This window comes from Lasiosphaeria miniovina, assembly GCF_030549165.1.
Source record: "Lasiosphaeria miniovina strain SMH2392-1A chromosome Unknown B0T26scaffold_8, whole genome shotgun sequence".
Classification (NCBI taxonomy): domain Eukaryota; kingdom Fungi; phylum Ascomycota; class Sordariomycetes; order Sordariales; family Lasiosphaeriaceae; genus Lasiosphaeria; species Lasiosphaeria miniovina.
The window spans coordinates 995,805-1,020,712 of NW_026848227.1; the positions used below are offsets into that span (position 1 = coordinate 995,805).

General features: G+C 50.6%; 8 protein-coding genes across 8 annotated transcripts; 2 read left to right on the top strand and 6 right to left on the bottom strand.

Annotated features, from left to right (window-relative positions):
* Positions 1-121: 121 nt before the first annotated feature.
* B0T26DRAFT_876304 (uncharacterized protein) lies at positions 122-791 on the bottom strand (the record flags this gene model as incomplete). The annotated part of the gene is made up of 1 exon (XM_060448099.1): positions 122-791. The coding sequence occupies exon 1, from the start codon at positions 728-730 to the stop codon at positions 122-124; it is 609 nt and encodes a 202-aa protein (XP_060290086.1). The 5' UTR covers positions 731-791.
* A 1,669-nt stretch (positions 792-2,460) lies between these two features.
* Positions 2,461-3,615, bottom strand: B0T26DRAFT_806893 (uncharacterized protein; the record flags this gene model as incomplete). Its single annotated transcript, XM_060447209.1, has 3 exons — positions 3,266-3,615; positions 2,863-3,213; positions 2,461-2,532 (listed from the first exon to the last, which is right to left on the bottom strand). Exons 1-3 carry the CDS (start codon positions 3,407-3,409, stop codon positions 2,461-2,463), a joined length of 567 nt encoding a protein of 188 aa, XP_060290087.1. The 5' UTR covers positions 3,410-3,615.
* A 2,438-nt stretch (positions 3,616-6,053) lies between these two features.
* B0T26DRAFT_730363 (uncharacterized protein) lies at positions 6,054-7,473 on the bottom strand. The gene has a single exon (XM_060443008.1). It carries the CDS (start codon positions 6,523-6,525, stop codon positions 6,283-6,285), a length of 243 nt encoding a protein of 80 aa, XP_060290088.1. The 5' UTR covers positions 6,526-7,473; the 3' UTR covers positions 6,054-6,282.
* Positions 7,474-9,578: 2,105 nt separating this feature from the next.
* Positions 9,579-10,644, top strand: B0T26DRAFT_756795 (uncharacterized protein; the record flags this gene model as incomplete). Its single annotated transcript, XM_060446161.1, has 6 exons — positions 9,579-9,588; positions 9,773-9,860; positions 9,929-9,971; positions 10,028-10,107; positions 10,166-10,523; positions 10,588-10,644. 6 exons carry the CDS (start codon positions 9,579-9,581, stop codon positions 10,642-10,644), a joined length of 636 nt encoding a protein of 211 aa, XP_060290089.1.
* Positions 10,645-13,346: 2,702 nt separating this feature from the next.
* B0T26DRAFT_876307 (uncharacterized protein) lies at positions 13,347-16,111 on the bottom strand (the record flags this gene model as incomplete). The annotated part of the gene is made up of 2 exons (XM_060448100.1): positions 13,347-14,171; positions 15,965-16,111. 2 exons carry the CDS (start codon positions 16,109-16,111, stop codon positions 13,818-13,820), a joined length of 501 nt encoding a protein of 166 aa, XP_060290090.1. The 3' UTR covers positions 13,347-13,817.
* Positions 16,112-16,503: 392 nt separating this feature from the next.
* Positions 16,504-17,481, top strand: B0T26DRAFT_730382 (uncharacterized protein). The gene is made up of 4 exons (XM_060443009.1): positions 16,504-16,615; positions 16,949-16,975; positions 17,128-17,203; positions 17,252-17,481. Exons 2-4 carry the CDS (start codon positions 16,949-16,951, stop codon positions 17,365-17,367), a joined length of 219 nt encoding a protein of 72 aa, XP_060290091.1. The 5' UTR covers positions 16,504-16,615; the 3' UTR covers positions 17,368-17,481.
* Positions 17,482-18,123: 642 nt separating this feature from the next.
* On the bottom strand, positions 18,124-20,418 carry B0T26DRAFT_815326 (PINIT domain-containing protein; the record flags this gene model as incomplete). Its single annotated transcript, XM_060447370.1, has 7 exons — positions 20,129-20,418; positions 19,599-19,967; positions 19,465-19,533; positions 19,061-19,374; positions 18,852-18,951; positions 18,574-18,799; positions 18,124-18,523 (listed from the first exon to the last, which is right to left on the bottom strand). The coding sequence occupies exons 1-7, from the start codon at positions 20,277-20,279 to the stop codon at positions 18,124-18,126; spliced, it is 1,629 nt and encodes a 542-aa protein (XP_060290092.1). The 5' UTR covers positions 20,280-20,418.
* Positions 20,419-22,771: 2,353 nt separating this feature from the next.
* On the bottom strand, positions 22,772-23,256 carry B0T26DRAFT_730392 (uncharacterized protein). Its single transcript, XM_060443010.1, has one exon. It carries the CDS (start codon positions 22,952-22,954, stop codon positions 22,793-22,795), a length of 162 nt encoding a protein of 53 aa, XP_060290093.1. The 5' UTR covers positions 22,955-23,256; the 3' UTR covers positions 22,772-22,792.
* Between the last annotated feature and the right edge of the window lie 1,652 nt (positions 23,257-24,908).

The following is a 24,908-nucleotide window of genomic DNA, read 5'->3' on the forward strand; positions in this document are numbered from 1 at the left end:
GAGTGGGGTTTAGGACAGGTCGATGTTGTTCACGGGCGAAATTTGGGGGAGGGATGGGGTTGTGTAGGAAGGGGCGCGATGTGTTCAGTGAGGTTTTGCGTTATGTGCTTGCCGCGTTTTTTTAGTCTCGCTTCAGCCTCTCTTTATTGCATATTTGGGGTAGGCTCTGGTCTGCAGCTTTCATGACCGGTCTGGGGAGAAATGCATCTCCCAGACCGTCTAAATCCGACTTGTCAAGCACGCGCTGGAGCATGGCCTCCGAGCCGTAGAGAGAAGTGATGCTGAGCGCGCCATACAGGCTGCTGTCGAATGCGAGCCTGGGCTTGGTCGCACAATCTGGGCGACAGTTCTGCGCGATCGAGCTGTGCAACCGCGTCGAGCCAGCCTGGCACGAAACCTCAATTTTGGCGACGCTTGGGAGGAGAGACGCAGCTGAGACGGCTCCAAAGTGCTCGGTCCAGTGGCACGAAGCATAGACAAACAGCTCACCGAAGCCGCACTCGGTTGGGTCGTAGTGAGCCGTGTCCTCTTCCCACGCCTCCCACGAGCAGTAGAGACTGACTTCGGTCGGCATATGGTCATTGTCGAACAGGTCGGGATCTTGTGGCAGCTCCTCGAGCGCCAAGCGCTCTTCGGCAAGCTGGTTATTCTCGCCAATTTCGTGGAGAAGATAACTGACGGAGATAGCTAAGATGCCTGCCTCTAGCTGCTCCACGCGCTGCTGCTGCATAGGCGCCGGAAGCGGTGGTGCTAGTGTCGCAATGGGCCCTGTGTCACCTGCAAATTGAGCCACATCCGAGCCATAACCGAGTTGAACCTTAAAAGGCCCTCTATGACGCTCACTTCCTAACATCACAAGATTTCCTTTGTTTTATCTTTTGGGTAAAAATAGTGGCTTCTTTTCTACATCTCTAGACCTTGGGGGAGGCAGACAATTCAAGACCTTTTAAGCCACTGTCAACTTTGATCACGAGCCAGAGCAAGCGTAGCCTCCCTGTAGATACAAGTTTTTTGCTGAGAAGTGTAAAATTGTTTGCTGGCACCCGATCTTGGCTTTGGACTTTTCAAATCTTTAGAGTAAAATTGCTTATTACAAGTTCGCTGAGGTACGCAAGTTTTTGCTGGGTAGCAATCAGTTTTTTGCTAAAAAGTACACAAGTTTTTGTTGAGTAGTGGAAAGCTGTTCGCTGCTAGCACCTGCGGGCCTTTGGCTTCTACGTTCCCCGGGGGCCAAGGTAAGCGCGAGCCCCCGATAGACACTTTTTTTTTTCTAAGCAGTACAAATTTACTCGCTGAGAAGTATACAAGTTGTTTGCGGAGGAGTACTTTTCAAATCTTCCTCTATTGGCCTCGATTGCTTATTATAAGTTTTTTTGCTGAAAGGTATAAGTCAGGTGACCAGCTTTTAGACCAACTCCCTTTTAGACCAAGGTTCTAGAAGGATGACGAACCTTTGCCACCTAACTCTTCTATTTCAATCGCTCACAACTTCACGAATTTGATTCCAAACTGCCTCCTTTTTTTTTTCAATCGCTTGAGAATTTTCAAATGAAGCTATATACTGCGTTCGATTTGCAGAACGCCCTTGCGGAGTATGCTGAAACTGGCAAACTCCGCGATGCGGCCAAAAACCACGTGTGATGAACCGCGCCCATTCTGGGCTAGTCATAGCTCTGAAAGTGTGACCGGCTAATAAGGATGACGAGATAGAGATGCGGGGTAGGGACCCGCATTTGCTCTGTGCGGTGGGGTACGGAGTAACGGTTTGGTTGGCTCTACGGGGTTGCTCCGTAGCTCTGCTAGGAGTAACAAAGCAACGCTCTGTAGCTCTGCTAGGGAGCAACAGAGCAACGACCTAATTGGCCCACCTTAGATAGATATATACGACGGCCGTAGCCACGGTCTTAGGTAGTTCTTGCTTGGTTCTTCAAGCAAGCAATACACATTCACTGCACTCATATACTTTGAGTGGCATTCTGATTTGACTGTATTACCTGTGCGATAGAAGCTCGCCCTTTGTTCTATCTTCATACTTGCCAACCCCAGCATCCTGTGAAGCCCGTGCTCCCTTACAGACAGACAACCCTAACAGTCGAGTGGTTTGTAATACCACGGCATCTCCCATAACATTTATATTGGTAAAACTTCAACGTGCCCTCGCAAAGAAAGGGGCGAGGGTGATGAACCGCGACCATTCTAGGCTAGTCATATATTACAAACCACTCAACTGTTAGGGTCGTCTGTCTGTAAGGGAGCACGGGCTCTACAGGATGCTGGGGTTGGTAATTATGAAAATAGAAGAAAGGGCAAACTCCTATCACACGGCTAATACAGTCAAATCCGAATGTCACTCAAAGTATATGAGTGCAGTGAATGTGTATTGCTTACTTGAGGAACTAAGCAAGATCTATCTAAGACTGGTGCCACGGTCGTCGTATATATCTATCTATCGCTAGCCAATTAGGGCAGTATTACAAACCACTCGACTGTTAGGGTCGTCTGTCTGTAAGAGAGCACGGGCTCCACAGAATGCTGGGGTTGGTAATTATGAAGATAGAACAAAGGGTAAGTTCCTATCGCACGGGTAATGTCACGGCCGGCTTGGAATGAGGGCGGAACTCCTCTATTGGGCGCTATAGACGAAGATTCTAAACTAAAGGGAAAAGGGAAAAGAAGCTCAAAAGCCTCCCCTCGCGAGATTCTTCCAGGGCGTCTCAAGGTGGGGCTCTGGCTGGTCGGGTGGATCCACCCAACTGGCGTCTGATTAGTCAGAGCGTCTGGGAGGCCTGGAGGACCAGGCCCTCACAGTGAGGGTAGTGGCCGTCGTTGTGGAAGTATAGCTTGCTGGTTATTATCGATAACTTCCATATTTTCAAACTGGTTAGCCAGTCGCTTAGGCACTCTCAGTTGCGTAGAGGGTGGGAGGTCGACGGCGAGGTCCTGGATCTCTTGTTGCTGGCGAAGCAAGTTACTCATTGTCGGGGTCTGGGAAGGTTCTTCGCCGTGGCGACGCTCGAGGCGATGGCGTCTCTGGATATCCGAAACCTCGCTACGAGCAGCAGCCATTTCGGGGGTATCCGTAGCGATACGGCCGCCTTCGTGGTATCGCTGGGCAAGGACGGTGTGGGTGAGATTCTGGCGAGGCGCAAAGGCGGGACCTTGTCCGCGGGTTACGGCAGCAGCTGCAGAAACCCTTGCGTTCGACGCGGCTCTCTAGGAATGAAGTTAGTAAGGAAACCAAGGAAGATAGGTCTAATAGACTTACCTGCTGCCTGCCGCGATTGCGGCAATCTGCGCAATCCAGGACGATCCGTCGAGGGCCTCGGAACGACCGGAATTGGTCGATTTCCTTCTCAACGCCGCAGGTGTGGCAAACTTTGCAGGTAGCCGCCTCCGCCGCCTCCGCCATAGATATCGAATAACCTAGCCATAATAGGCAAAACGGTACTACGGAGGAAGGGAGGTTAGCTACGAAGAGTGGGTAGATTGTAAGGTTCGTTAAAGGTACTACGGTACGACTAACTATTGTAAAAAGAAAAGCGATTGTGGGGTGGGCGAAGAATTTAAAGGCGGGGTTAAAGGGCAATTTGCGTACGGAGGTGCCTTTCAAAAGTTTTGCGCAGTGCCAAGAAAGCCACCCTCTTTAATTACATACGACCCTGGCCATCTTGGCCCCCTAGCTCCTTATTCTTTTCCGGCCCTCTCGATACTCGTTACCTCCTTCGCACTTTATTACCTGTTGTATATGCTCAACAATCCTTTCAATCCAGGCTTGAATACGCTGCTGAGTAAGTTTTTCGTTCCAGCAATGTTCCCATGCTCGAATAGCCTCAGCCCTGCTTTTTGGGGCTCCCTTTTTGGTTGTTTCTCTCTTCATCCAGAACCAACAAGGCTCTATCATATTAAGATCAGGTGAGTTACCTGGCCAGAGGAGGCGGAGTACCTGATGGATATCGTATATACGCTGTTGAGCGCGATGAGCGTGTGCGCCAGCCTTATCCTCCTGAACAAGCGTATTCGGCCCACAGCTTTTGGCGAAAGGGATAAGCTTTGGTATAAGGATCTTGGTTTGATAGCGATACCAGTCGATGCCTCCCTTGGATTCTCGTACGAGTTTGCCGTTCGCTTTGTTCCATCGCCATTGTGGTTTTCTGCCTCGTTTCGTAACCAAAGAGAGCCTTCCCATTTTGGTATCCAACTCCCACTCTTCACGCATTATTGGTTCCAACTCCTTATTCCATTCCTCAAGATCCTTCTCAGCTTGCTCCTTTTCAGCCTTTGTTTCCGGAAGCCAACAATGGCAAGGCCCCTTTTGATCGTACGAAAAGCAACCCCAAAACATAAACTCCGAATATCCTTTCCACCGTTCACGAATACAGCTTTTAAGAAAACGCTCATCAGCTTTCCTCCAATTACGATATCCTCCTCGGCGATGAAGTAATACAATAGAAGTTTCATCAGACCAAATAACACGTTTCCAATCTTCTAAAGTCCAATCTTTATGATCAAGACACCACTTCAGTCGTTCCTCCTTCATCTTCTTCGTCAATCCAGGCTTCCTCGTTGGCTTCGTTTTGTTGAATCCTGCTAATTTGAGGATCCTCCAGATTGTGATAGCTGAGATGTCGAGGCCCTCGGTACTGAGCTCACCGGCCAGATCAGCACAGGATTTCTCACGGCCATATCGATCTTTGCGAACCTTGGCGATAACCTTCTCGGTATTTTCGGGGGTGTGTTTTCGTGGACGGCCAGAGCGAGGGGCATCTTCAACCCATTCATCCTTAATAATTAAGGGCCGTATATTTGGATCAAATCCACGCTCAATAGCCCTGGCATATATTCGATTGACGGTACTAACGGAAACCCCGGTTTGTGCAAAGACATCGGCTGAAGAAAGGCCCACAATAGGAGATTTGAGGGTAACTATAAGCGCACGCATGGAAATATCTGTATTTGGCGACATCTTGATCGTTGTGTTGACTGTTGAGCTGTGGAAGCGGGGTTGAGGGGTAAGATTACGTGGCCAAACCAGATGTGGTGTGGTCGCTGATCATTCAGCTAAAGGGGTGTGGCTGGCTTGGCATTGCGCAAAACTTTTGAAAGGCACTTCCGTAGTCACGTACATAAGCCCACCCTGGCATTAGCACTCACGTGCGCAAGCCCACCCTGGCATTGACACTACTTGCGCACGCCCCACCAGGCCAGAAAGCATTTAAACGCTTATATCTCGGCTGATTTCCATTATAATACAAATCGGGCTTCAGATTCAAGATTGCCGTAGAGTTATGCACACAATGATACCGGTTGCATTAATTTTGGACAGTGTGCTGACCAAATGGCAGATAGGCACGTGATAGGGGCTGCCCATATTGAATGTGACTGAGAAATCGGGTCCACTTTTCCACATAGGTTAGCCAATCCGGAAAGGCAATAAAGCGTCTTATCAATTTTACATAGTAATTTTTTCAAAGTTTCACAATAATATTGTCCTCCGGACAGGATAAGGGCCTCTTCTTGCTGTTCAACCTGTGCTGCCTCAGCTACAGCCTGTGCTGCCTCAGTGTTACGATCCTCTTCCAAGTCTGCAGGAGGCGCTGGAAGCCAATTGCTAATTGGGCAGTACAGGCAGGCGGGCCGAGCCCCGCAGGGGTTCGGTGCAGCCAATCAGGTAGTGCTCTGCCCGATTAGCTGCCAAGACCAACAGAGCGGACGGAGCGGGCGCTCTGCGGGGCCTCCGTGCTCTGTGAGCAGAGCACCTGGGGCCCACGGAGCGCAAAGAGAGAACTCTGATTGGTTACATGAATTAGATAATTACGATGACCGTAGCCACGGTCTTGGATAGTTCTTGCTTGGTCCTTCAAGCAAGCAATACACATTCACTGCACTCATACACTTTGAGTGGCATTCCGATTTGACTGTATTACCCGTGCGATAGGAGCTTGCCCTTTGTTCTATCTTCATAATTACCAACCCCAGCATCCTGTGGAGCCCGTGCTCCCTTACAGACAGACGACCCTGACAGTCAAGTGGTTTGTAATACTCAGCTACAGCCTGTAATGTTTGACTGAGCTGACTTCCTTGACTGGCCTGGCTAGCAGCCTCATCGTCTTCAGGATCCCGGTCGACTAAGTCATCGTTTGAAGCCGGCTTGTAACGGCGGGCGTGTTCTGTTAACGAGCTCGGGGTGCGAGGCAGGCCAAATTAGACCACGCGAATAATGTCAGGAAGATCTATTCCCATTAAGAGAGACCGTCGCCTCACAATATGGCAGTCTGTATCGATCTAGGCGAAGCTATTGAAAATGACGTCTTTATCAGCATCGCAGACATCAGCGTCGTAACGCTGGATAACCTTTCTAGAAAACTCTTTCGAAAACCACACACTTCTTGAATACGGCATGAGGAATACCGAGCTTCTACACACTTCTTGTGCATAACAACAGGAATACCGAGCTTCCACACACTTCTTGTGCATAACGGCATGAGAAATATCGAGCTTCCACACACTTCTTGTGTATACCGGCATGAGAAATACCGAGCTTCCAAGAGCCTCGACTTGCTGTCGATATAAACGATGATCTTTAGAATCTCCTTGACCGTGGCGCTTGTTGCTCCCGCGAGAAGAAAATCCAGGCGCCTAAAGTCATTGATATACCCTCGCACGAGAGTTGTACAACGACGGAGATTTCCGGCCTATCAACAGAGGTCCTGATGATTTTGAGGCGATGTTGATCGAAGCCGGCATACTTGAGGGTATAAAGATATACCCTCGCACGAGAGGCTCTTCAACCAAACCAAGGAACCGCGAGCCAACAAGGCCCTCAAAGAATGCAGCTATGTAAATTCCTCCCCGATTTCTCTCCATTCCCCGACCATGTGTAGCTCGTCAATGCGAAAAGCCCGATCCGTTTATGGAAGCCCGGGTCTCTCTAAACGGCCTTGAATTCGGCGCTGATAGCTTGCTCAGGGCTTATTAGTACGTGTGCGTATTTTCCGTCGCAGACTTCATATCTCTCGATTCTAGATTATTAATAGAGGTAACTAACTTCGTAGAGGGAGTTGGTTACTGATTAAAGCTGAGAAGGCATCCGAAACTCGCCTTGAGATGCGTGTCGGCATCGGTCTATACAGGCTTTGCGCCCGCGACGTCTTTCACGATCGAATTCCGTTTATTCTCGCCTAGCTTCGTCAACGGCACAATCTGTACCTGATCTTCTTCAGCAACGACGAATAAGCGTACAAAACTGCGCTTTTGCCATACCCGATGACGCACGGTGTTGGCTTTTTCAAATATCAGGCGAGCCACGACTTGAACCTGACCTTCGAGCTTGTGAAGAAGGAGAGGATCTTCGGCATCAAACTTTACAGCTACAACTATTTTGGCTGCATTTTTGGCAGGGGGTCATCGAAAAGGTCTAGTTGTGCCAAATTCTTTAATTTGCATATAAATATATTCAAAATGTGAGGACCCGTCCACCAAACTGGCCCTCAAGCAGCCAGAGCCGCCCAGAACCCCCGGGCCTATCAGAAGCCTCCTCGAGGCCCCACCTACCCCACTGATAGGTGAAAACTTATTCGCGAGCACGCGACGCGTTGTCGGACTTTTCTTTCTTTCTCTCCTCAGTTTAGAATCTTCGTCGATAGCACCCAATGGACTGAGTTAACCTCAATGACTTGCCCTGGTCGTGACACAAAACAAGTCCAAAATGATCAATCTCCTCGCTTTCTGCATCTTCAGACATATTTCGGCTTTCTGTTACTGTTGGATTCACCAGGGTACCGGTACTGGAATCAACAGGGCGTAACTGTACGCCGAAAGCTGGTGGTTCAAGTAATGGATTATAGATGTGTAGTTCTTCTCTCTAGCTTTCTGGCAGTGCCAGAAGCCCCTTCTTATACTACTATTGTGGTGGCGAAGTGGGTGGCGAAGTCTCTATTTAGAACCTTCGAGGCCCTTCTGCTTGACAAATTCCAACAGTTACAATCTGGACAACAGCCACCTTTAAACCGTGATCGTAACACTTTCTGCTGTGGTTGTGTTGATTAGGCTATTTGTATTTCAATATTGTTCAAAATCGCCATTCGTATGGTCGCGTAAAGCGTTAAGCCGAAATCCAATTCCACGTCAGCTCCCCGCCAAAGTAAGCGCGAACCCCTGAGTACACAAGCTGTGGCACCCGCTCCGGCTGTGGACTTTGCCTTACCGTGCCACGTCAGCTCCCCTCTAAGGCAAGCGCGAGCCCCAAGTACACAAGCTGTTTGCTGCCGGCACCCGCTGTTGGCTGTGGACTTTTTGCCTTTCTGGCTTCTACGTCACTGATCTCTGGCAAGGCAAGCGCGAGCCCCCCCAGTATACATAGTTTACTGTCGGCATCCCCTTGGCTGTGGACTTTTTAAATCTTTATTGCCTGATTCACAAATTGTTTGCCAAGTAATACACAAGTGTTGCTGCGTAGCACACAAATTTGCTGTCGGCACGTTTCAGCTGAGCACACTTTGCCGAGTAAAGTTGTTTTGCTGCCAGTCTCTCTTGGGCAGCGCTAACACATGATCCCGCAAGGCAGAACTCTGACAGCACAGTTCAGTGACACTTGTCAGAAAAATGGGGCTAGCCAAGGGGCGACGGGTCAGTTCAGCTGGTGTGGACTACCATTTGCTACCATTTGCCACCACATTTGCCACCATTCACATCTATATAAAGGCTCTCTGGCAAAGCCAGAGGCCACAGAACAAAGAACAACCAAGCAGTTGCAACCCCATCAATTCCACCGAATCCAGTGTGCAGTGCATCTGACAACACTGTTCAGTAACACTGTTCAGTGACACTGTTGCCCTTTTCGCAATCTACTCAGTCTTGAATCAAGCATCAACTGGAGGTACCTTGAATCAAGTCAACTGCAAGTGCTCTCTTCAAGCCAGATCAAGTACCTCGGCAATGGTTTGAATCAAGCATCAACTGGATTTTAGGCAGGTCTAAAGCCAGAAGTCAGTTCAAGTCGGAAGACGATGAAGCACTTGGACGAGCCGGGATACGATGTCAAAAAGCGTGGAAGCACGAGGTCTCGGCACTTTTAGAGATTCGCACACCACAACAGAGGCAGAGCGTTGATGCTGTGGCATTACCGCAGCACGGATAAGAAGGCAGAGGTGTTACAAATTCGCTGAGTAGTACCCAAGTTTTGCTGAGAAGTAGCTGGCTCATTAAAAGTGCTTTGTGTCAGCTATCAAGTACGCTACTCTTTCTCGCCAAGCATGGCCTCTAGACTGCCGGCAATTTCCAGGCTTGGTTAGAACCTCGAAAATCAAACAGGACCACTGGACCTTGAGCTTTTGAAAGCAACCAGCCACGTTATCACGTGATATACAGATATCAGCTACGTGAGGGCTACCACCACTTTCTGCCCCGAAGCCACACTTCCCCAAAGCCACCCTTCCCCACGGGTATTTAAAGGAGCTCGCATTTGATTCGTCTCTGAATTTTTCCTCTACCTTACACCATCCTCGAGTTGCCGCACTATATTTCTACCCCTGAAGTTGCCGCACGATATTTCCACCCAAGTTACCGCACAATACTTCACAATGCCTCCAGGTGAGCTCTCTAGTCCCGGCGTAAACATGACGCGAGCTCCTGCCCCAATCTATCACGTCGCGAGCTTCTACCCTAATCTATCGTGTCGCGTTCGCGTCGCGTCGCCAATCGGCGCCATTTTTTGCAGACGTCGTCTTCTTTTGCGCGCATCCCCATGTGAACTTGGCTAACGCCGCAGGTTTAGCTATCAGCGATCACGAGGACAATTCGGACCACGAGCTCGCGGTCTCTGCAGAAGATAGCGATGGTGACGAAGAGTTGGCCAACGACGAGTACGACCCCACTGCACCACTCTTGTCCTTGCCCTATTCTTGTCCTTGGATTGCTAACTTGCCACCAGATATGTCGTTGAAAAGATCATATCGCATATGGTCAACGCCAAGGTATGGAGGACTGTTACCCCTAAGCTTAGAATATGCCGCTAACGCTCGATATTTAGGGCAAACTCCTCTTCCAGGTCAAGTGGGAGGGTTATGAGAAGAAGTCTGATCGGACTTGGGAGACGGAGGAAAACTTGACGTAAGATGAATTTTAGTCTCTCGTACCACTTTCTTTGGTAACCAAGTTGGACTCATAGAGAGAACGCGTCTCTAATCGTCGAGGAGTATATTCAAAGTGCCGGAGGCCGCGGCAAGGTCTCTAAAGGCACGGCGAATCCGAAGGGAAAAAAGCGTAGAAGACAATCTACAAGAACGCCTCCCGCAACTCGGAAGCGTTCAAAGAAGAAGGGCGAAGACCTTGCGGACGAAGACACCCCTCTGACTCCGGAGAAAGGACAATGGACCCCCCCAACAGGAAGTTGGGAGAACCACATTGCGCTGCTGGAAGCCTACGAAGACGAGGACACGCGCAAGCTGATAATTGAGGTAACCTGGAAGAATGGACACAAGACGGAGCACGACACAAGCGTGATCTATAGCCGGTGCCCCCAGAAGGTATATTTCCATATTAGCATTCTGCCCCGCCCCTGCACCTGGAAACTCGCTAACATACTCTCAGATGTTGCAATACTACGAACGCCAGATCCGAATCATCAAGTCAGTTCCTGCAGAGTAGAGTCGGCGGAGACACGGGTCTGAGTTTTGTGACGGCTTACAGAAATAATCTTGGCCTTGGGCTGCGTTGGGGTTTGTGTGAGGCGTGTGAATCAGGTGAATCGAGTGAGGCGAGTTAGGCTTGTAAACTCTGCCTCAGTGCTGTGTGCTACTAGGCCTGATTTTTGTCTTGTAGCATACCAGGCAGCTGGTTAGGGAGTTACATTCTCTAATTCACAAGTGTTTGCCGAGTACAAATCTTGCTGCGTAGCACCCAAGTTTGCTAAGTAAAGTTTTAGCTGCGTAGACACTGAGAAGAGTAAAGTTGTTCGCTGCCGGTGCCTTTCCGGCTTCCACGTCACTGATCCCGGCAAGGCACCCCCCCTACCCTGTAGACACTTACTGAGAAGAGTAAGGTTGTTCGCTGGCACCCTGACTGTAGACTTTTGACTCTGCCGTGCCTCGATTGTCACAAGTTCGCCGAATACACAAGTCTTGCTGCGTAGCACACAAGTTCGCCAAGTTGCCGAGTAAAGTTGTTCGCTGCCAGCCCCCGCTGTACTTTTTCCTTCTGGCTTCTAAGGCAGCACGAAGCCCAAGTAAACACGGTTTGCCGTCGGCACGCTGGCCGTCGGCACGCTGGCTGTGGACTTTTGCCACGTTACTTCCCGGCAAGCGAACCCCTCAAGTACACAGTTGTTAGCATACAAGCTGCAGACAAATGGACCGTCTACTGCCGTCTCTTGCCAGTTGTCTAGGCGTCTTCTGCGGGCTCACAAGCTGTCGGCCTCGACTTTGCGCCACGTCAGGCAGGCGAAGCCCCGAGTCTACAAGAATGTCAGGAAAATAAAAGCGTTGACTAGACATTCGAACCCTTTCTCCTAGCAAGAGGGTCTGTCTGGTACGGGCGCAAGTAGGCAGGGATTACTCATAGTATAACAATGCCGTCGGTATCGGTGAGAGCCATTGTGCCGCTCTTCCTGGCTCCTTTGATTCGCGCGCGTACGCTGGCCACACGAGCCGGAGCTCGCCGTCGTCTCATTTCCTCGCAGCAGCGCACACAATCACACATATACGCGACGCGACAACGCTCACAGCACCCTACTCCCCTGCGAAGAACAAACATATGGACCCTGCCACGGACTTGCGGGAGACACCGACCCTCTCAACTACACAGTAGCTGGATTTCTCTCTTCCCGCTTTCCACATCGCTAGCTAATTTGAAGCCTGGGACCTACAGCCGCTCTAGCCCACAAAGGATTCTGCAGCCCAAGGGCGCAGCGTAGTAGAGATGGTTGCCTAGTATCTGGTATTTCGGCATTTTATCTAATTCTTGGGACTGTCCTGCTCTGTTTTGGTCTCTTCTCACTTTCGCTGCTTCTTTCATTGTCATCTTTCCGTTCCTTTTTTTTTTTTTTTTGCTCTCCACACCCACTGAGATTCTCCCTCACCAATTTGCATCTTGAAATTCTTACATTCTCCATCGAACCCTGTTAAGCGCTTCATTAGCTAATTCTTATCGCTGTATTAAGGTAGGCCGACGCCTTTATTCTTGAATAATTGTCCGGGTGACTGAGGGGCATGTCATGACCAGGGCAAGGCATTGAGGTGAACTCAGTCCATTGGGTGCTATCGACGAAGATTCTAAACTGAGGAAGGAAAGAAGGAAAAGTCCAACAACGCGTCGCGTGCTCGCGAATAAGTTTTCATCTATCAGTGGGGTAGGTGGGGCCTCGAGGCGGCTTCTGATAGGCCCGGGGTTCTGGGCGGCTCTGGCTGCTTAAGGGCCAGTTTGGTGGACGGGTCCTCACAGTGGCGAGGGTGGCTGTGACGGCGCCAGCCTGCAGCACTCACTACCACTGCGCTAGAACCCCCAAAAGGATGCCAGAATTGCAAGTTGACAACTTGCAACCTGTAGTAAGCTATATAGTACTGCTACGGCCATTGCGCGCCGTGACAGTGGCGGTGGCCATGGTGGCTACGAGGGTGGTTTCCTTACATCCTGTTAATAGTGTTGTATTACAAACCACTCGACGGTTAGGGTCGTCTGTCTGTAAGGGAGCACGGGCTCTACAGGATGCTAGGGTTGGTAATTATGAAAATAGAACATAGGGTAAGTTCCTATCGCACAGGTAATACAGTCAAATCGGAATGCCACTCAAAGTATATGAGCGTAGTGAACGTGTATTGCTGCTTGGACAACCAAGCAAGAACTATCTAAGACCGTGGCTACGGCTGTTGTATATATCTATCTAAGGTGGGCTAATTAAAGTTCTTCCCTTACATGCTCAGCCGTGCTCACTCGCGCTTAGTGTGTCTTGGCGCTGTCTCCACTGAGCACTCAGCTCAGCCGTGCTTGGTCGCGCTCAGTGCGTCTTGGCACCACTGAGCACTCCCTAATTAGATGCACCTTCTCTTGGCGGGAGCCCCACCTAAGTGCCGTTCTAGCCAATCTGCAGCGGGTGGCGACGCCCTCTGCACCTTGAACCAGGATCGTAACACGGGCTCATAACTGTTGCACGCGATCGAAGTTGACAGCGCATTGAATTGTCTGCCCAACCCGTCTAAAAGTACAGAAAAGAAGGAAACAGCTGGCCCGGCCCAGGCGACCAGCTGGCCCCAAACACCCGGCCCAGGCACCCGCCAGATTGAGCCGCCCAACTATGTAAATAAACAGTGGCCCTCGCCCACCTTCCTTTGCGAGGGCCAGGTTGAAGTCTTTTACCAATGCCAGTCATTGCTTGCCCTCTTGTTCCCTCCATCGTGACCACCTTGATCAGGCGTACCTGCCTTCTCTTACATTTTCTACATACAAAGCATTTCTTGCCTTCGTTGTTAAATTCTCTGCGCTGTCCGCCGTCTCGGCCACGTGGTCCACTGTTTGCTCAAGAGCTCCCTCGGAAGCTTCCTTTGCTGCTTGATCAGCCTTCTTTATGCCGTCGGTCGACCCTGCTCGGCTAGATCCTTATCTGTTCTGTACATTCCTGCCAGCGTTCTGCCTGCGAGCCCTTTGAAGATCTTCTGCACCTTATTTACCAGGGTGTCAGAGCGTTGTGATAGGTCTTTGTCGGTGTTTTCTTTCATGGTGCGGGCAAGGGTCGTTGATCGCCACTCTTGGAGATATATCTGGCGATCTTCAACAAAGTAGAAGAATGCTCTAGTTCAGTTGACCATCTCGTCGAAGATGAGGTTCTCCTAGATCAAGCGGTCGAAGTGGAACTGCTTAGCTCTATCTTTCAGCATGACTGAGTACATCTTGTAGTACAGTTGTTGTGGGGCACCGATGATCTGGCAGTATGCTTCAAAGATCTTGATCTTCGAGTCCAGTATATCGTCGCGTTCGCTTCCAAACTTGTCCTCGTTGGTATACATCTTTGCGAGGTGTGTCATCATTCGCGGTAGCTGTAGCAGCGTTGTGTTGGTTAGGTATGGGTATATATCGAGGGCTTCGTCCTCGATCGTATTCGACGAGGTTATTGAGCTTGACGAGGTCATGCTTGCCGAGTCCTTCTTCACCGGTACTGAGGTTCCCGCAGGGGTGCTAGGGGGCTAGAAAAGTGCAGGTTGTATTTTGACTGAAATCTCTCTCCTCTATTCTCGGTGTATGTCTCTGCTTCCTTGTCGAGCCACTCGAGAGCGTCTTTCTACCGAGCTAGCTTAGCGAGCTGTTGTGAGATGTGTCACGACCAGGGCAAGGCATTGAGGTGAACTCAGTCCATTAGGTGCTATCGACGAAGATTCTAAACTGAGGAGGGAAAGAAGGAAAAGTCCGACAACGCGTCGCGTGCTCGCGAATAAGTTTTCGTCTATCAGTGGGGTAGGTGGGGCCTCGAGGAGGCTTCTGATAGGCCCGGGGGTTCTGGGCGGCTCTGGCTGCTTGAGGGCCAGTTTGGTGGACGGGTCCTCACAAGATGATCCTTTCGTTGCCGATATAGATGCCGTGATCCTTGAGAGTCTGCTTGAACGTAGTACGCAGGGTCTTGTCAAGGGTTTTGAAGTGGTTCTCTGTCTAATTGATGAAGTCATCTCGGAACATATTGAACAAGGCGCCATCTCGTAGCTTGAGGGTGTCGTATATCTCAATACATTTGACTAGGTAGGTATTGAGTCGCTTCGTGTGACGAACCTGGTTCGTACTGGACCAGCTGCAGGAGGCGGGCGCCTCAGGCATGACTGGGGACCCCGCTTGTCGTTGAGCCAATCAGACGGTGCCCGGTGCCAAGAGGGCTCTTGGCACCAGGCAAACGGAAGGACGGCCAATCAGAGGTGGCCTGGTGCCAAGAGGGGTCTTGGCACCAGGCAAATGGCCCGGCACGCTAGCAGTGCCCGGTGCCAGGCAGCTCCTTCCTGCCGGGCAAGTAAGAGCTGTGCTCTTACTGGCCCGCCATAATTAGATAAATACGATGACCGTGCCCACGGTCTTAGATAGTTCTTGCTTGGTTCTTCAAGCAAGCAATACACATTCACTGCACTCATACACTTTGAGTGGCATTCCGATTTGACTGTATTACCCGTGCGATAGGAGCTTGCCATTTGTTCTATCTTCATAATTACCAACCCAACATTCTGTGGAGCCCGTGCTCCCTTACAGACAGACGACCCTAACAGTCGAGTGGTTTGTAATACTTCGCCCTAAGTTAGTCTTCGTGTTCGGCGTCGAAGTCTGCTCTTTCCTAACGTGGGTCGGTGATGCTGATAATGTGGGCGTTTGTACGTAGGCTCGCCATCGTGGTGCTTGTCTTTGTCGAGAGATAGAGGTGGTTGAGTAGGGTCACAGCCTTTCTTTCTAACCACTAGGTCGCTCGCAAGGGGGGGGGGGGGGATTGCGTGGCGGACGCAGGTAGCCGAGTAAAGCACAGTGTCTTTCTTTTGACTACCCTTGAGGTCTTCGTCTCGGTTGGCCTAGTTAGTCAACCACTGATCAGTGTTGGAATAACAAAGTAACAGGGTGCTGGGGGTTTTAGGGAAGTGGGCTAGCCTCGGTCACGTGCCAGGGTAGATCGTCTGTGCGTACTTCGGTGACGTGCTAGTCTAACTAATTGGTAATTCCTACACGAACGTTTCTGTCTTCACAAATTAAGTAGGTGGCAACGTGTAATTGTGAAGAAGCATTAACAAAGATTCTAGTTGTCAAGTCTTTCTAACAATCCTGTTTAATTACAGGTTCAAAAGCGTCTCTCAACCCACCCATAAGCTAAAGTAATCAGCTACTATGGGGTGACGTAATAAAAATACCTGGGCAGAGTATCTCCCATCAACCCACCCAAGCTAGCTGCAATAAATACAGCTAATATAGCTAAAATAAGTCAATATTTTGTACACATACCATTAGCTGCAATTACTGCTTTGCAGCGGTCTGGCATCGACGCCAGTAGCTGCTTCAAGTAGTCATCTGGCAGTGCCTCCCAAGCCTCCTTAACATACTGGCGTAGCTTATCGTACGAGGGCTTCTCTTCCAGGCCGTACTCGTCTTCGATCCAGTTCTTCATTCAGTTCTAACAAGACTCAATCAGGTTCAAATCTGGTGAAAAGGGCGGCCAGTCAATTACCGTAATGCCTCGCTCTTAGAGATCTTGCTTTGTCTCTGAGGCTGCATGCCCTAGAGCGCCCTCTTGCATTAAATGACAAAGCTGTACCCAACCGTGAATCACAGGTACAGTATATGCTCGATACATTCGACGTTAATCTTGCCCCAATCCTTCTCCCAAAAGATTCTTGGGCCTTTGCCTAAGCTAGAAAAACAGCCCCAAAACATCCAGCCCCCCTTACGTTGATGCTTTTCTACGATACAAGTAGGATCCCACTCTTCGCCTTGACGCCGAGTTACATACTGCTTCCTATGCGGGCCACTAGTAACCCAGGTCTCGTAGGTCTAGAGCATCTTTGCCCACTGCTCAAGGGTCCAGTTCTCGTGCTCTTCAGCCCAGGCCTTCCAGAATTGTCGATTTTTCTCTGTAATAGGTGGCTTCTTACAGGCAACTCGCTGGCAGAATGTTCCAATCCTGGTTCAAAGGTGCAAAGGGCGTCTCCCGCCCGCTGCAGATTAGCTGGAACGGCACTTAGGGTAGGGCTCTCGCCAAGAGGAGGTGCATCCAATTAGGGAGTGCTCAGTGGGGCAAGTGCCAAGGTGCACTGAGCGTCGCTGAGCTCAGTAAGATCAGTGCCGAGACCCACTGAGCGCACTGAGCAGGGAGCTCAGTGGAGATCAGTGCGTCTAGGACTGAGCACAACTGAGCATGTAAGGCAGGAACTCTGATTGGTTGCTCATAGTTCTATATAGGAGCTGGCAGCACGCTCTCTCTGGGAGAACGGTTCTGCAGCTATCAATGCATCTGGTTAAGCATACATTGGTTGTGTGTTGAAAGCCTGTCTTTCGCAATCTGTGCACGATACTCCTTGTCTCCTGTCATCTCCTACCTGCCGTCCAGACCCCCACAATCCTAAGCCAGGCCTAGCTCTGTGGACCTGTTGTCCAGATTGTAACACAGAAGCCTAGTCTATAGAGTATGTGCTTGATTACCCACAAACCGAAAGTCGCGGCGAAGAAGATTGTCGAAAGCTTAAGAAAACCCATTCGGCGAGTCTTTTTACTACAAGAAATATATTGAACAAGCTCTTCTTACTCTGAGGTGATGGTTCTTGGCTGGCCAGTACTACGCCCAGCAGTGGCATTAGAAGCGCGTATCGAATTGCGGATCCGGGCCGCCGTGAAGCTAGTAATGCAATAAATCTCGACTTGGTTTAGGCGGGCATCAAAATATAACGTTCGGACTCGTTGGCGCTCTTCGGTGCTGAGCTGTTTCGTACCGCTAGAGCCCTGTGGCCGGGCCATTGCTGTGTATGTTGCTGTACCGTGTAGTAGGTTCTGTACCGTGTAGGCTGCTAAATTCTTTGATAGAAATGGCTGTTAAAGTGGAAATTCGAGTATATTCTGGTGATTTGTTAGAAACGCGTGTGCTGTTGTGACCCACAGGTACATGACAGGGGGGTTTTCTTTATGCACGCAACCACAGTAGATATGACCCATACCACCCTAAGAAACCAACAAACAAGCCAAGTCTAGGTAGTAATACAGAATTAATTATTGCCAGTAAGCAATATAGGTGTGTACCTAAGGTCCTGTCGGAAACAAGACCAGCTGCCCACTGAGCTGCGTTGCGAATAATTCCACCGCCGATCGCTGTCCTATACTGCAAAAGGGCTATCCGCCGCTCTAACGCCTGGCTATGACAGTCCCACCTTGTGAGACAAATACAGAGCGAGAGCACTTGATGTACAAATACATCATAATACTCCACAACATAACTCGGAAACCCCAACGACGTGAGCGCGCCGCGGCCAGACCAGACTAGTACCGGTCTCTAAAGACACCGTGTCTATAGACACTAGTTTATAGTTAGAACGCTTCATTGGGAGCGCTGGCGGCTCACCGATACATTATAATCCTCTACAAAAGAACTCGGAAACTCCAACGACGTGCGCGCGCCGCGGCCAGACCAGACTAGCACCGGTTCCCAAAGACACCGGGTGCAAAGACACTGTGTCCATAGTTGGGACGCTTCTCTGGGAGCGCTGGCGGCTCATCGTCATCAGATTGGGTTAAATCAATCATCCCGGGAGCTGGGCGCTTAGTTCTCGATTTGGACATTGACGGCGTACTGGAAACACCGGTTGTATGAGCCGAGGCGGGGGCTGCACCTCGGTTTGGCGTTGCTGTGCTCGTGCGATTTGACACCCCAGATATCTCTAACACGGTCAAATCGTCGCTGTCAAGGATGCTCGCCTCATTCGCTGCCGACGCTGTCTCATTCTTTGCACTCGGAACTGACCATTTCCCGTCTAGTTCGATGGTGACTTGCTCCACTGTCTTAGGAGTCTTGGCTAGGATCTCACGTATATATCTAAACCACGTCAGCTGAGAGGACCTGAAAAAGAAAAAGGCTGGACGTACTCGTCAACTGCCAGCTGGTCAAACGGGGCCGGATTGTTGCAGATGGGACAAATCCACTGCGGCCCCTGCTCTTGTAACTGCAGGTATGATGTCGCATCAAAGCACTGGATGTGACTGCAGCTAAGAGCGCGGCATGGAAGATTGAGTCTCATGTACGAGAGGGGACACTTGAGACTCAGGTTTTGCGCCGTAGCCACAACATCCGGATCGCTCGCCTTCTTGGCAACTTTTGACTGGTTAGCACAGAACTAGTTGTTTAGACGGAAAGGCTCTTTTACTCTCCGTGACGACTGATTCTTTTTGAATCTTTAGCGTGATGTTGCGAATGATGTGCTCAACAGGTTTCGCCATGCAGAGAAAGAGGCTAAGGAAAAATTTCTAGAAGACATATATTAGCCGTTTGCTCGTTCCCTACACCATGGCACCGAGCATCCAATGAGACTTTTATGGTCGAACAGGGTCACTCCTTTCTCAAACCGGCGCCTACCTCGTTCCTCATGGCGTACGTGAACTCGATGTTATTAATATACAAAGCGGGTTTTAGGCGCAGCGAGTCCGTGATATCAACCGGTCTCGTGGATCCGGGCTTGTTCTTTACGCCTCGTAGATTTGCCTTGATACGGCCTCCATTGACTTTGAGTTCCGCCTGGTCAGGGAAAGTGATGTCTTGAATGCCTCTGTTGCCGGCACTGCAGAATAACATAGCCCGCATCGTGGGGTTTGCGGTGAGCTGCTGAACCGCATAGAGGTGATCCTGCGGCTTCATCTTCATGGTCGCCTTATTCCGATACTGAGTGATCACTGCCGAGCTAGTCAGTAACAGGCAGCAAGAGATAGAATAATACCGCAAAGTTAAGCAGGCTAGAGAATAGGCGACTGCCTAATACGCACCCTCACACGTCTTGATGTCCCCGATTCTAGATAACACATCGTAGAATGGACTTGGCATGAATTGCAAAGCTTTGAAGGTCAGCATCAGTACGGGCGGGGCCGGGTTGCGGCGGGCTAGAGAGGGCTCGACTTACTTGAAAATTGGTTCGGCGAACCGGGGGCGGGAGCCTGAGAAGGCGGCTGCGGAGGGGAAGGCCGAAGGCCATTCCCCAGGGCCGTGTTGTACGCCGAGAGAGGGTAGTGAGGAGAACCTGGGAGGGCTGTCTTGTACGGCCAGAGAGGGTAGTGAGGAGAAGCTGGGAGGGTGGAGGGTGTCGGAAAGAACGGCGTCTCTTGGGGTGGCATCCGGGGCGACATCGGGGCCGGCATCGGGGGCGACATCGGGGCCGGCATCGGGGGCGGCATTGAGGGCGTCAATTGGGGTACTAAGAGGCGCGACTGGCTGGCGAGACTTTGGCTGACCTCACGGAACCGGTGAACGTCTCCGGCGCAGGTGTTTATCCCTGTTGATCGAGGGGCGTTAGCACGGAAACGTGGCATTAGCACGGGAACGTGGCGAGAAGAGCTGCGCAAGTTCGCAAACTACCGTCTAAAGAGAGAGAGAACGGAAGGGCGGAGGGGGGGGGGTTAGGAGAGAGAGAGAGAGAGAGAGAGAGTTGCCCACAGTTGATGATGCGATTCTGGAGGTCGATCTTGTTTCCGGTCTTGGGCAAACCATTCACGGAGCAGATAGACTGCAGGGTGGCTTTCTGGATGGAAGGGATCTGGACGGCGCATATTAGGCGTTGGATCTCTTGCTCCGAGGGACCGGCCATCTTCTTTAGCAGTCACAGAAATGCAAGCTAAGGTAGGTAAGGCAGGTAGGTCGTAGGTGAGTAGGTAGGTAGTAGGTGGGCAGGTCCTGGTCCGAGGCTGAGAGCGAAATGATACGAAAGGCTTCGTATCTCGTCCGAGTGCGGCAGATAGCTGTGCTTGCAGCTTGCTGAAGCTGCAGGAGAGAAAGACGGCAATTAATGCACAGACGTTCTCCCGTGCAAGCCTCGAAGAAAGCTGTTGTGTCCTCTCTGCGCCCACAGTCCCGTTATTGTTGTTGATGAGAAGCAGGAGCTGAAGCAGAAAGAGAATGCGCGCGGGGTCTTTTTAAATTAGCGCAAAGGACAGGGTGGTGGGGGGAAGGGTGGGGTTTGCCCGACAGCCAAGCACCCAATCAGCAGCTGTGCCGTTGGCTCTTGCCTGCGATGCTAGTAGCTTTTGCCTGCTGTGCCGATGGCTGTTGCTTAGGCCGTGCCAATTTCTGTCATGGTTGAACGGACAACAGTCCGGACGTGTTGGCTCTTGCTTGCTGTGCCCCGTGAACTGTCCTACCAAGGCATTGCCAGCGAAGGCAGGTACGATGGGCACGAGGAAGATGACTAAAGAGGGAGAATAATAGCCCGCTGACACGTTTTTGTGATAGAAGTTAAAGTGTCTGACTGATATCGAGTGTAGTATTCTAAGAATTGGGCAAAGACTGATGCCTGAAAAAAAGTCAATACTCGGGCTGACGGCCGTTGGCTCTTGCCTGCTGGCCAGCTCGTGAACTGTCCTACTAAGGCGTTGCCAGAAGGCATTGCCAGTGAAGGCACCTGGGATTTATAGCGAATATCTATATCGCGTTCGTGCTTTTTTATAGGGGTTGAACTATTATGAGGGCATTTGTATTTGAAATTTAGTCATCAAGTCACGGATAAACGTTTACACATGTTTTTGGACTCGAGTCACCGATGAACGTTTGCAGTGTTTGTTGACTCGAGGATGTTAACCTCGATTGTTGACTTGAGAGTGTTGACCCCGATTGTTGCTGGGCTCGTGGTTTGTCTATCGCCCCAGTTCGTTTGCATCTAATTGTATCGCGTATCTAGTTGAACGAGTTTCTTTTAGCTCGTATAACAAGAGATAGACAATTATCGCCACGCAGATAAGCCGCAGCAACCGCTCGCGCCTAGCCACCAGCCCACACAGCAGCCTACGACACGCAGACGAGGCAACAACGAGGCAACACGCCCGACGAAAGCTAGGCTACGCAGTCAAGCCGCAACAACAGCGTGCGCCCAGCCAAGTCCAATAACCCGCCAACACAGCAGCTGAGCGACAACAAGTCAATAGCCTGACGGGAATGGGCATGACTTGGTGGGCTGGCGGCACGCGACGGTGGGACGCCCAATTGCTCGCAAGTGGCACCACGATGGTGGAAAGAATGTCTACGAGACTACTCTATTACAAACCACTCGACTGTTAGAGTCGTCTGTCTGTAAGGGAGCACGGGCTCCACAGGATGCTGGGGTTGGTAATTATGAAGATAGAACAAAGGGCAAGCTCCTATCGCACGGGTAATACAGTCAAATTGGAATGCCACTCAAAGTGTATGAGTGCAGTGAATGTGTATTGCTTGCTTGAAGAACCAAGCAAGAGCTATCTAAGACCGTGGCTACGGTCGTCGTATATATCTATCTAAGGCGGACCAATCAGGGTTCTCCCTTACAGTGCTCAGGGCCTCCGGGGCGCTCAGTCTTCAAGGACGACTGAGCTCTCAATGGTAACTGAGCACTTTCCTGATTTGCTGTTCTTTCTGCTCAGTGGGTCTTCCCAGTCTTGGCACCCGAACGCACTGAGCGCCGCCTGATTGGCCGCACCAAGCTCATGTGGGGCCCGTCCTGCCCGCCAGTGCTGCCAATCAGCAGTCGGCTTCCAGCGCCTCCTGCAGACTTGAGCCAGGATCGTAACATACTCCTGTGCCGGGTGGATATTGTTATTTCGGTACCTGCTAAGACAATTTTTGCCACTATCAAGCGCTAAGGCCTCTACAATAAACAAAGGTCTTTGGGCGCATTATCATGTTAGAAGATCAGATTTCTGCCGTTACGGTGGTAGAAGTTGATGATAAGGGGTACAACATGCGAGATATAGTTGTATTACAAACCACTCGACTGTCAGGGTCGTCTTGTCTGTAAGGGAGCACGGGCTCCACAGAATGCTGGGGTTGGTAATTATGAAGATAGAACAAAGGGCAAGCTCCTATCGCACGGGTAATACAGTCAAATCGGAATGCCACTCAAAGTGTATGAGTGCAGTGAATGTGTATTGCTTGCTTGAAGAACCAAGCAAGAACTATCTAGGACCGTGGCTACGGTCGTCGTATATATCTATCTAAGGCGGACCAATCAGAGCGTTGGTCCTAGGTGATCAGTGCGGTCAGTGTGCTCAGTGCGATCAGTTCCCACTGATCGCCCTGATCATACTGATCGCGCTGACCGCCACGCTATTGGCTGCACTCCCGTGAAGCGGGGAACTACCCCGCTTCTTTGCGCCAGCCAATAGCAGGAGGCTCCGTGCAGCCTCCTGCGAGCCTGAACCAGGATCGTAACAAGTTGGTTGCGTCGATGCCGCCGTATTCCCTTTCCCAAATGAAAGATGGCCCTTTTCTCCGCTTAGCAAAGGATTCCCAAAACATCTAGCCTTCGGCTTCCTCTTTTTCAGTACCCAATCTCGTATATCATCGTATTACAAACCACTCGACTGTTAGAGTCGTCTGTCTGTAAGGGAGCACGGGCTCTACAGGATGCTGGGGTTGGTAATTATGAAGATAGAACAAGGGGCAAGCTGCTACCGCACGGGTAATACAGTCAAATCGGAATGCCACTCAAAGTATATGAGTGCAGTGAATGTGTATTGCTTACTTGAAGAACTAAGCAAGAACTATCTAAGACCGTGGCTACGGCCGTCGTATATATCTTTCTAAGGTGGGCTAATTAGGTCGTTGCTCTGTTGCTCTGTGGCAGAGTGTCACGAATCCCTGTTCGTACTGGTTGGGAAGCAGGGCAGGGGTGGCTGGACCCGCCTCGGCTAGTCACGTTAAAGGAGGGGCTTGGACCCACAGTTGCTCTGTTCGGTGGAGAACAGAGCAGAAGGACCCGCATTTGCTCTGCACGGTGGAGTACAGAGCAACAGTTTGGTTGGCTGCTCTGTAGCTCTGTCGGAGAGCAACAGAGCAATGCTCTGTAGCTCTGTCAGAGAGCAACAGAGCAACGCTCCAATTGGCCCAGCTTAGATAGATATATACGATGACCGTGGCACCGGTCTTAGGTAGTTCTTGCTTGGTTCTTCAAGCAAGCAATACACATTCACTGCACTCATACACTTTGAGTGGCATTCCGATTTGACTGTATTACCCGTGCGATAGGAGCTTGCCCTTTGTTCTATCTTCATAATTACCAACCCCAGCATTCTGTGGAGCCTGTGCTCCCTTACAGACAGACGACCCTGACAGTCGAGTGGTTTGTAATACAGAGCTACGGAGCAACCCCGTAGAGCCAACCAAACTGTTGCTCTGTACCCCACCGCACAGAGCAAATGCGGGTCTCTGCTCCGCATGCCTGTCTCGTCATTCCTATTGGCCAGCCTTACTTTCAGAGCTATGACTAGCCCAGAATGGGCGCGGTTCATCACACCGACTGTCACGGTTGGCACTAGCGCCAAGACCCCTCCACGTATTTAAGCTGAGTACTAGCCCCGATTGGGACTAGTTGCACGTGACTTCCCGCAAGCCCTAGCCCACTTAACTCCGCGGCTAAAACTGCACCTTTGTAGATTTTCTTCTTTTCTTCTTCACCTTAGAATCCTTAGACTATGGTATAGCTATATCAGCGATTCTTTTCCTTCTTGCTATTGACCGCTGTCACACCGACATCCCGACATCTAAGCCAAAGTAGGCAAGAGAATGGAAGCCGCTCGTTTTAACGAGTTCACTCCCAAAGCCGCCAACTGGTATTTTGATATCAGAGAGAAAGAATACAACTGGATCAGGCTGGAGCTCACCTTCAACCTCGATAAGGCCGGCATGATGGTGGGCTTTGGTAAGAATATAACATCTATTATATACCATTTATTACTCATACTATACAGAGCTTGATTCATCAGTCTTAAGAGACCTCATAGACGAAGAAAGCATATCTAAAAGCAACTAAGGCTGTGGCTAGTCCACCATATTCGAAGGCATTAGTGCCGGGGGTCTTGCCCCTGATCCAGGGATTATTTTAAAGAAAAAGACCTTCAAACATCCTGGTTTAAACAGGAGATGCAGCAAGCTCCTGAGCCTTGGCGAGCGCCAGCCGGTCCATCAAGCGTGCCGATAGCGTACGTCGCATCAGACTCTGGCACCGCCAACCTCCCAATTCCTCCTTTCAACCACCCATCTGGGGCGAGCGAGTTATCATGCATGGCCTCTGCATGAAGCGCGGGAAGCCACCTCATACTCTCCGAACCCAAACTTGAAGGACAAGAAAGCCAAAGACAGTAACAACTCACGCCTGGGGACTAGTAGCCTATACAAAAAGCTGCGCTCTTCCACGGCGCCCACGGTGCCCCTATCAGCGGCATCTCGGGAACGCCAGAGCTGGGCACGTATT